The following is a 10,860-nucleotide window of genomic DNA, read 5'->3' as shown; positions in this document are numbered from 1 at the left end:
ATGATTCAGGAAAATCTTTGTGGCTAATTTCTTCGTAGTCTGAGTGTTTTGAAGTTAGGGAATTTTCCTTTGTGTTTATAAATTATTTCATGGGAGAATGTGTTACATGTCTGTAGTTTAAATTAAATGTAAGGTTAAAAGTTTTGATGACTGCTTGATGTGTGAAAAGTCTTATGCTTTATATGGTAGATGTGCAGAATGGTATTTACAAGAAATATTTGGCTTTGTTGATAATTATAGTAGATCGCACTTTTAACCCCTTGGATCTTGGTGACATGACCATCACGTCAGGGAAATATTTTGGCTCAGGGCTGGGGACATGAAGGTAACGTCAGGGGAAAATTTGCCTGTGTGCCAGGGTAGTGGGAATATACTGTTGTATGGAATGACTTGCCATGAGTGCACAAAACCCTTGGAGTGGGATTAGACTCAGTGGGCATTTTGGAAGGGGCTCTTGCATTATTTCCACTAGTTCAAGAGTATGGAATGTGCCATCTGTTAGCCACAACTGGAAAGTGCTGGCACCACGGATCTAAGGGCTTAGTTGCAAATTAAGCTAAAATTGTCTTCTATATCTTTGTTGTATATATAATGACTTGAGAAATTCCATAATGAGTATTCACTTTGCCAAATAGTGCTCCAATTGTCATGTATGACATGTCTTTTATTTAGGTAAACATAGAAGGTTGATACTGCTTGCAAATATGTCATATGTGTTTTATTCAGTTTTCACTCTATTCACAATTTAATTAGAACAATTACTTTCCTTTCATCTCCATGATTTGCTTTTATCTTCTAACCATGGTCTCATTTGCAGGATGACACATAACCCCCTGTGGAGTGTGAATCGGATTTATAAAGATATGTTTAAACTGAACCCCAAAACCATTCTGGTTGCAGCTTTGAACTGGAGTGGTTTGAACACCTTCAGATTGTTGCCAGCAATGACATCAATGAAGACACCATCATCAGTCTCAATGAACAGGGTCACAAGATTGACAGTTTCGGCATTGGAACGCATTTAGGTATGATGGCAGCTTTCTCGGGTTCAGGGTTCAGGTAGGGTATGAAAGGGTGTAGCTGTTTTTTGTGATAATTATTATGTGACTATTTGTATGACCTATAAAGTAAGAGAGACAAGGAAAGAATAGGCCAGAAATAAGGATTGAAAGGGAAGAAAAATGCAAAACATGTAAAACAGGAAAGAAAGAAAGAAAAAAATATCAAGAGCGATGTATTAGAAGAAATGTGTATTAATTTTCCATTATATAGAAAGAGATATGTTGAAGGATTTCTATTCAATTTACAGTCTATCAAGAGAGATATATATATATATATATATATATATATATACAGGAAGAGATGTGTATTTATTACTTTTAAAGATTTCTCAATTGATATACATTATGTGAATAAATCTGCATCATTAACCATTACAGTGACGTGTCAGAGACAGCCGGCACTTGGATGCGTTTTCAAATTGGTAGAGATTAATGGCACACCGAAGATCAAGCTGTCCCAGGATGTTGAGAAAGTTACCATTCCAGGGAAGAAGTCTGTTTATCGGCTCTACGGTGCTGACGGTAAAAAATGCCTGCTTTTAGTGTTTTGCTAGACGAAAATGTAGCTTAAGTAGTTATGATTTTATCTAAGTAGAATATTTTATAGTTTTTTTCAATGGAAATTATGCCATAAAGGTACTCACAGGACATATATAATGAAGATTTGACTCACTAAGGATTCAGACAGCAGTGAGAGTATGATCTAGAAAGAGGAGTGCTTTATTCTTGATTTTCTACCCTTTATTTTTTTAATTTAATGATTTCATTGATTTCAGCTTTTGCTTCTTCTTATTTTAAGAATATATATGGTAAATTTGCATAGAGCAGCATATTTTCATAATAGTAAAATTTTATGCACCTGTTACTCAGAACACATAAGGGGAAAGAACCATGTGAGACTTAGATATTGGAGAATCACTTCTGTTAATCCGAGCTTTGATGGAACGGAAGAAAGATATTTTTCCCTAAAATAAGTTACATTGTTAACTTTATTTTTTAGAAAGATTGATAGATGAAAGCAATGTCTTATGAGTTCCATTCTCTTTTCTAACAATTTTTTTATGATGTCAAGGTCATGCATTGATTGACCTGATGCAGCGCACAGAAGAGCCTGCACCACAGTCCGAAACAAGAGTGCTGTGTCGTCATCCATTCCAGGAGAGCAAGCGTGCATACGTTTGCCCTGCTAAAGTTGAGTCTTTGTTTAAGGTGAGTATCTGAGTGATGAGGGCTTAAAGCATTCCCAAGCCCTTATAGCTGCAATTGGTTGATGTTATGGGAATTTCTTAATTTATAGATTTATAATAGCTGTTTTGATAATACACTAAGCAATGGAGGTAAAACAAAATAATAATAATAATAAGATGCATCTTTTGAGATTGTAAATTAACCCATTGGTGCTGATTGAATAGTCTGTATTTTTTTATTTTATCAATTTGTTTACACATAGCTTCACAGAGTCAGTTACTAGGCCTATCTGACCTCACCTGTATACCCCATTCCTTTAATTTTTGTGAAGAAAAAGTTTTAACTTTTGCAGTATTATTATCACTATTAACATTATTTTAAATATTGATATTGAGATTATTATCTTTATAATGTAATTGCCAAAACTTCTTTCCATAAGTTTAGTGATCAGTTTAGGAAGGCCTAGTAATTGGTTAATAGAATCTGTCATTACTGATAGACAGTAATTGTTGTACCAGTTTATGATGTATATAGAGGACATATACACATATGAATTTGTATTTTTTTCATTTGCATATACGCTAAGCAACAGAAATCAGGAAGATTTTTACTTTACAAGATTCTTGAATTCCCTCATCTTCAAAACTTGTAGTTGAAATGCCTTAAATTTTAACAGGAGCATAATTTTCACAATTCACTTATTTTCTTCCTCCCTCAGCTTTACTGGAAAGACGGAGAACTTCAGCAAGACATGCCCACGTTGGAAGAAGTTAGAGAGAGGGTGCAGGAGTCCCTACAGACGTTGAGGCAGGACCACAAACGCAACCTGAACCCAACTCCCTATAAGGTAAGGACGGTGATATTGTAGTTTTGCAAGGTTTTTATTATGTAAATTGAGTGTACTCAGGATTTCTCGTTCATTTCTTGATCAGAAATTGCTGATTTGGATAACTGTTTTGTTGTTATTATCATTACTATTGTTGTCATTCTAATTGTGTTTATTGTTGTTGTTGTTATTATTTCTGTTTTCATAATCTTCTTCATTATCATTGTCAGTGCCATCATCATTGTAATCATCATCATTATCATTATTATTACCATTATTATTGCCATTATTATATTTTTTTACTATTATTAATTGTAATAATAATTATTGTCATTTCTAATTTTATTTGTTATATTTAATTACATTATTTATTTTTACTTTTATTGCTACTGAGATGTTATAACTACTTTTGTCATGAAAGTCATCTTGTGGGGTTTCTTACTAGTTATCATCATAATTATCTTTCTTGTCAGCCATTTCTATTATACTATTACTTCTTTCTTGAGGTATACATCCATATCATTACCACCACCACCCTCCGCCCATCACCCACCCACCATCCATTACCCACCCACTACCCATTACCCACTCACTACCCACTGACTATAACTGTCTGCTCACTAGCTACCACCACCACCACCTCTTATTCTTATGATTGTAACATGTTCTTGATGTGTGGCTATAAGCACTTTTCACATTTCTGTTACATTATTATATTGAAAGAATAATTGATTTGATAACAAGATCCTCTAGTCTTGTTGCAGTTTTAAGATAATGTTTCATTGCTCAGTGTGTGTCATACTTAAAAAACATATCTATATATATCATAGTTTGAATTAGCATGTTTCAACTGCATGTCTCATTTATATGCAGTTGGGAATTGAAGAGAAGCTTAAAGGTTGTTCGGTATGTCATTTGATCAAGCTCCCCAGGCTTCGTTTGCTTTCCCATTTCCATCATTTGCTTAGATCTTAGTCGACAGAGCTGTGCAGAATTTGTTCCCCCTCACAAGGCTCATGTGTTTGAAAGTCCTGTGTTGTTGTTTTTTGTTGGTAGCATAAAGAAGTTTTTGCTGGAGATGCAAGCTTTTTATGTCAGATTTCTGTGATGGAATTTCCTTCATATCAAGGTGATTGATTGATTTGTGTTTTATTGCATATGTCAAGAACATATATATGTGTATTGGAATGTTTGACATATTAGAATCTGTACTAAAAAGTCATGGAATTTAATTTTAAATACTAGTTAAAGATGAGAATAGGAATGATGAAGTGGATTGTAAAAACAATGATCATGTTGTTGTTGTAATGCTATGAAAAGATGCTCTAATCTGATATGCCCTTGATAATGTTAGTAATGTTATTAGAAAGTGGTTAAAGTTCAATGTATAAAATAAAAACTGGTATTTACAAGTGTTCATTATTGCTGATTAATGAATTGTGAGCTTAGAAATGTAAAATCATTTAAATCATGTCAAGAAATTCCTCATGCAATCACTTGATATGAAGACATAATTTATTTAATTACTGTATGATATTTGATTAACTATTTTCTGTAGCTATGTTTCCAGTAGAAAATGTTTATGCTGCTATGTTAGCAGTTCACTGACTGAACTGATTGCCAATATGCTGCAAGAGAGCCTTTATTACATGTATACCTTTTTATTATTATTACCATTCTCTCCCCCATGTCTTGAAGCTCTCTTAAACTGATTTATTTGTTGATATCCCTTTCCATTACAACAGTGTGCTTTTTAAGATACAGATTTAGCATGAAAACCATGCATTTCTGAGAGATTTGGTATAGTCTGCATCATCATTGTACTTTTTTGAATGAGTTACTAAGAAACTTCTGTTCTACCAACCTTTGATTTCCTACTCGCAGAATGGGCTGCTCTATAGGCCATCGCGCAAATATGTAAAGAAAGTTTTGGTAAGAACTGTATCAAAAGTTAGACTAGTGCCGACAGGAGCATGACTCTCCTTAGCTGACTCTGCACCTTTTAATATTGCCACCAACTTCCATGTAGCTTTGCTTTAATTCTCATTCTTTTTTCTTTTTTTTTCTCTCTCTCTCTCCTCCCTCCTTGTCTTCTCTCTCAATAATCTTCGCCTAGACATTATTTTGAAAGGCGTCAGCCATGTGGCCTTGCCAAGGAGCTGAGTGGTTCAGATGTTCATATATTTTGTGATGCTTCAGAAATGCATGGACAGTGTCATGAGTGTGGGACGAGGATCATGACTAGTGTAGAACATGTTTGTGTTTAATAAGGGGTGAGATTTGATGCTTATTAGTTTGAATTTAACAGTTGGAAGTCATCTAGAGCTCAGCCATGGTTAATCAGTGTCTTTTATTGCATATTTAATCTGGTAAAGGAGAAACAGAAAAAGATCATTAAAAAAGAAAATCCAATTCCCCTGTTACTTTTCCTTTTTTTTGTCTTTAGGATGATGCTTCTTGTACTACAACATATAAACCCTGTGTAGGTCAGGGATTGTAGACTTTGTATTTTACTTCCATCAGGACTTACTTTCCATTTAGGACAGTGAAAGTGAAAACAATTCCTGGTTCAAATTTTTCTTTCTTTTAAGATTCTTATAGATAATTGACATTTTTGAAAATGCAATATTTAGTAGTAATGAAGAAATGTTGAATTCATTACCTATACCTGTTATTTGTACCTTTTTTGTGGCATAAAAAAATATTGAAAGATCATTGACTTTGAAAGAGAGGGTGAAATATTGTACATACTATTTAAGTGGATAAAATCTGTCTGGCCTAATCCTTTGCATTTGTGTTGCTGGTCTCTGTGGGCTGTGGATATTATATAGTTGTATTTATCAAGTTTTCTTAATTACTGTGACAATGATATATATACTTATATATACAGACATACAGAGAGTGAGCATGTCTGAGGGAATTAATAAATGAGTGAGTGAATGAGTGAGTGTTAATGAATGAGTGAGTGAGCATTTATCAAGTTTTCTTAATTACTGTGACACTGATATATATACTTATTTATACAGACAGAGAATGAGCATGTCAGGGAATGAATAAATGAGTGAATGAAGGAGCAAGTGTGAAAATAAATGAATGAGTGAGTGGGTTTATTTTAAATAAAATAAAAATGTAAGCTTAGAATATTTATCTGCCATTGATTTTGGATTGCAGCAAATCTAGTCAGGCCTAAAAAATAAATGTCCAAAAGTGTGCCTGTAAATAATTGTTTAATGTAAAAATCACTTATAGTATATAGGAAGTATCATTCTTCATTGAGCCCCAATAGGAGAAATAATGTAATAATTGTATTGGATAAGTGTATGTAAACTTGAGCAAGGAATTTTTTCCCCCATTTGATCCAATGCAGTTCAGAAAGTATATCAGATCTTTTCAGAGGATTAAGTACGGTGTACAAGCTTATCACAAATGCATCACTTTCATGCTAGTTGATTATCAGTGTAAATTATTAAATAAATTCAAAAGAATGTATCTATATCTGCTACCTAACATGAGTTAAACTGTAGTCCTTATGTTGTAGTCAATCTTCATTCTTATAAACTGCATGCTAGATCACTTACATAATTGCTCCAGAATCCGAATGAATTAGTTAGAAGACTTCTTGCAAGGGGAAAGAGGCCAGTGGACCCAAGGTGGGATATTCTTACACAAATACAAGTTTCTGCTTATATTAAAGAGAAGATAGAAGGTGCATTGTGTATAGATACTCTTTGTTTAATTTGCTTCTTTAAAAGTGAGTTAGTCACCTGTTTGGACTCCTTTGCCTCTGCAGACGTAGAAGGTATGGGTTTAGAGACATGAAGAGCATTGTAAACATTATAAATTTTATATTTCCACATTTCCATGCTTATGCTCATAAAATGGCTAACTTGACTTTATCCTGTAACCCCCCCATTATTAAACAAAACTCTATTTTATAGACCCCCAGTACATGAGTACTTTTCCATAATATATTTATTATTAAATGCTCTTATTTTTCTTACATTCCAGGTTGGAGTTACAGATGAGCTGTACAACTTCATACATGACTTGTGGCTACAGAATGCCCCTATTGGTGAGCTCTTTTAAAATACCTTGACATGCAAGAGATGTGTTGTGGAAAACTGTTCTTGGTATTTTTAGGAAGAGATAAGATGCAGTTGAAAAGTCAAGGAAAATTGCTTGAACAGTGAAAGCACAATATATAAATACACAAAACCTCTGCATGGAATCATGGTGGCTTTTTTCTTGCATTTAAGGCAAAGATGGCCAGCCTTTTCACTTCAGAACCGCCCTGAACCATTTTCCATACTATGCGCAACCACTTCTTGTAGAATATTAAAGCAGAAAGGAAAATTTAAGATTTAACAGTGGTGTGTTACTTGTTTTTGTAGGGACTAGTGTTGTTGTTTTATTGGGCCTTAAAAACACTATCAGTTTACTGATAAATTTTAAATCATTTCTATATTACATATTTTATTTTCTCATGGGGCCTGGTCAGGAATCACTGGTCAAAGAGTTCAAGGTGTTATTAAAACCTTGGAAGGAATGGTGTGTTTGAGTGTCCATGGGATCTTCCTTCAAGTGTGAAGGCTTGTGGTAGTTCATTAACTTTTAAATTGATCTCTGAGGTTGGAAGGATCATTTTATTGACTTAATTATTGATTTTATATTGGGGGGGGGGGGGGGGGGAGGGACTTTGTTTTACTTTAATGAAAGGACATTTGTACAAAACCCATGACTGTCGCAACAAAACCACACACATTATGTGTTGATCTTATGTGAAAGAAGAGAACAAGGGAATTAAGTGTAGGTGAGTGGAATCCTCCTGTGCATGTAGATCTTTGAATAAGCATTAAGCAACATGTAAGGAAGAGAGAGAGGAAGATGAAGAAAGCTTTTGGTGACACACAATTAGGGCTTATGAATAAGAGACATTTAGTTAGTTGTTCATTGTGTATTTTATTATAAAAATCTTAAGTGCACTTTGTTACTTTATGATAGTGATGAAAGAAAATTGTACATGTATGTTTGCTTTTGTATAGAGTACATTGAATGCATGTGAACTGTTCTTTGGAGGAGGAAGAATTCAGATTTTTATTGGAAAATTGTATCAAGTTGACAGTCAGTATCACATTGATAAGTTTGTCATGAATATAAACCATAGAAGATATGGAAGAAATAAAGGTTGTTGTTTTGTAACATGTATGGATATAATAAACAAAAAATGAGAGAGGAAAAACAAATATTTGGAAACAGTTTAAGGATCCAGATATATACTAAAGAAAGTCATTTGCATAAACAGAAAAAAAAGTAAGGCCTAATTCATAAAATCTTAGTTGTAAAGTTCTTGAAATCATTAATAGATCAGAAAATGTGTGATTTTCTTGTAAATATTACTTTAAAAAACAGAAGGATCACAGGTGATATGCACAACAGTTATTCTTATAAAATGCATAAATAAATGTCAATAAATGTCACTTAGTATGAAGATCAAGCTGTAAAATTCTACAATAATATTTACTCTCGAACATTCAGCAACAAATGATTTTTTGATATCAATTTTTATATTCATGGAAAAAAAACTTAGTCCTAAAATAGTTGCTTTCACGTCAGTTTGTAAGTTTTTCTTTTCATCTCACAGGTTATATTTAAGTTGACGTATGAGGAAGGAAGGTAATTACCAAAGCCATGATGTAATTACTCATTAACTGTAGCTGTGTTTTGAAAAGTAAGTCACTATCACTTCTTGAACACTGTCGAGTTGGTAAGAGTATCCAGGTAGTGGGAACATGGTCATTTATGTCTGTCATGGGTGTGTGTGTCCTCTTTCTCTATACTTGATAATGTACTCCATACAATCACATTATTACAAGGATACCCAGTGACTAGACTACTGGTAATTTAGTATGTCGTGTGTGTGTGGATAGCAAAAGTTTCCCTATAATACTGTTAAGTCTTAATGTGAATATACTTGTTATAATGATGAGTTCTAAATTTTTGTGTGGTGCTGAATTGGTGAGCAAAAAGGAATTTCAAATTTATAATGTGAATGTTATTTGACGATTCTTTTTCCTTGTGAACTATGGGCAAAAAAAGTGTATGTGAATTTATGTGGGTTACATAGTATTTTGAGTGTAATTGAGGGAAACTCTTTTAATGATTTTATTCTTGTTTACAAATGCTTTCTTGGTAAAGATTTGAATTAGTAGAGACATAAATGAGAAATACTGAAGCTGTTGCATAGTTTTTTTTTTTTTTTTTTTTTTTTTTTTTTTTTTTTTTGCACTTACTAGTTCCAGATGGTAGAGGCATAGAAGATACCAAGTTGGTTAGTTATTCTCCGTCCAGATTCCATGGATGAAAGTGAAGAAGTGATATTATGTTATTTCTCACACACACACACACACACACACACACACACACACACACACACACACACACACACACACACACACACACACACACACACACATAGACACACACACACACACACACACATAGACACACACACACACACACACACACACACACACACACACACACACACACACACACACACACACACACACACACACACACACACACACAGACACACACACACACACACACACACACACACACACACACACACACACACACACACACACACACACACACACACACACACACACACACACAGACACAGACACACACACACACACACAGACACACACACACACACACACACAGACACACACACACAGACACACACACACACACACACACACACACACACACACACACACACACACACACACACACACACACACACACACACACACACACACACACACACACAAAAACACACACACACACACACACACACACACACACAAAAACACACGTATTCTCTAATGATTTTAATGCATGGATTCATTTTTATACTTAATTTCATGAGGAGACCAAACCTGCCGGAATATATTTTGGTCTTAGAAATCATACATGGAAATTCAAAGTGAGATATACAGTAGAAACTAAACCCATTATCCTGAAATAGTTTCAGAGATCAGTCCAGCGATAACTTTTAGGAAGTGAGCAGTATTTTACCCTTAAGGTGTTAGATAATAGAGAGTTAGAGATGGATGTCAAAAGAAATTTGTCTAATGGTTGTAGTTGTGCTGTGAAACTATATATAAAAAAGTGCAATATATTTGAAACACTGGCTTTAAAAGCATTATTGTGAAATACATATTTGTTTCCATTGCATCATAGACATTAAGTAGAATAACTAATTTCAATAAACATTTTTCTCTTACATTATCGAGTTATTATGCAGTGGGGTCTTAAGAAGACTTCCAGTTGACAAAAGAAGATTGTACCCACTGGTATTGTAAGAATTTGGTACAACGATGTGCTATGTGTCTATGTTTCCGTATAGGTTAAGGGTCTTAACTTTCTTTGTACAGTATATCTTGTACATCTAGACATTCCTTAGGTGTATATGAACTATACTCTGCCCTTTATTTTTTATGTGTCATAAAAAGATAATTCGGATTAGAGTACAAGACATGCAAATTATGTGAAGATTCAAGTTGTAAAGGTTCAGTATTTCACATGAGGAAATCAGACTGTGTTTGGTAAAAGCTGCTGATATATCTTATTTCTTCATATTGTTATTATTTATATTATTATTATTGTTGTTATTATTATTGTTGTTATTATTATTTCCCTACACCATCACAACAGTTGCATGAGGAATGATTCATTCTCAAGAAAGTTTTGGATATTTCTATATCCTACTGATAG

At 33.8% G+C, this 10,860-nt stretch overlaps 1 protein-coding gene across 2 annotated transcripts in view; it reads left to right on the top strand.

Annotated features, from left to right (window-relative positions):
- LOC125030709 (nicotinate phosphoribosyltransferase-like) overlaps positions 1–9,370 on the top strand; it is a 32,077-nt gene extending 22,707 nt beyond the window's left edge. Inside the window, exons 9-14 of one of the 2 annotated variants that reach the window (XM_047620938.1) lie at positions 901–1,025; positions 1,440–1,583; positions 2,134–2,270; positions 2,968–3,096; positions 7,084–7,147; positions 8,717–9,370. In XM_047620938.1, coding sequence (XP_047476894.1) covers positions 901–1,025; positions 1,440–1,583; positions 2,134–2,270; positions 2,968–3,096; positions 7,084–7,147; positions 8,717–8,727 — 610 coding nt within the window. In that variant the 3' untranslated portion in view covers positions 8,728–9,370. Of the gene's footprint in view, positions 1–900; positions 1,026–1,439; positions 1,584–2,133; positions 2,271–2,967; positions 3,097–7,083 lie in introns of both variants that reach the window. The other variant, XM_047620937.1, reaches the window with a different exon arrangement.
- The last annotated feature ends 1,490 nt before the right edge of the window (positions 9,371–10,860 follow it).

This window comes from Penaeus chinensis, chromosome 11 (genome assembly GCF_019202785.1).
Source record: "Penaeus chinensis breed Huanghai No. 1 chromosome 11, ASM1920278v2, whole genome shotgun sequence".
Lineage (NCBI taxonomy): Eukaryota > Metazoa > Arthropoda > Malacostraca > Decapoda > Penaeidae > Penaeus > Penaeus chinensis.
This window is presented reverse-complemented; position numbering and strand designations above follow the sequence as displayed.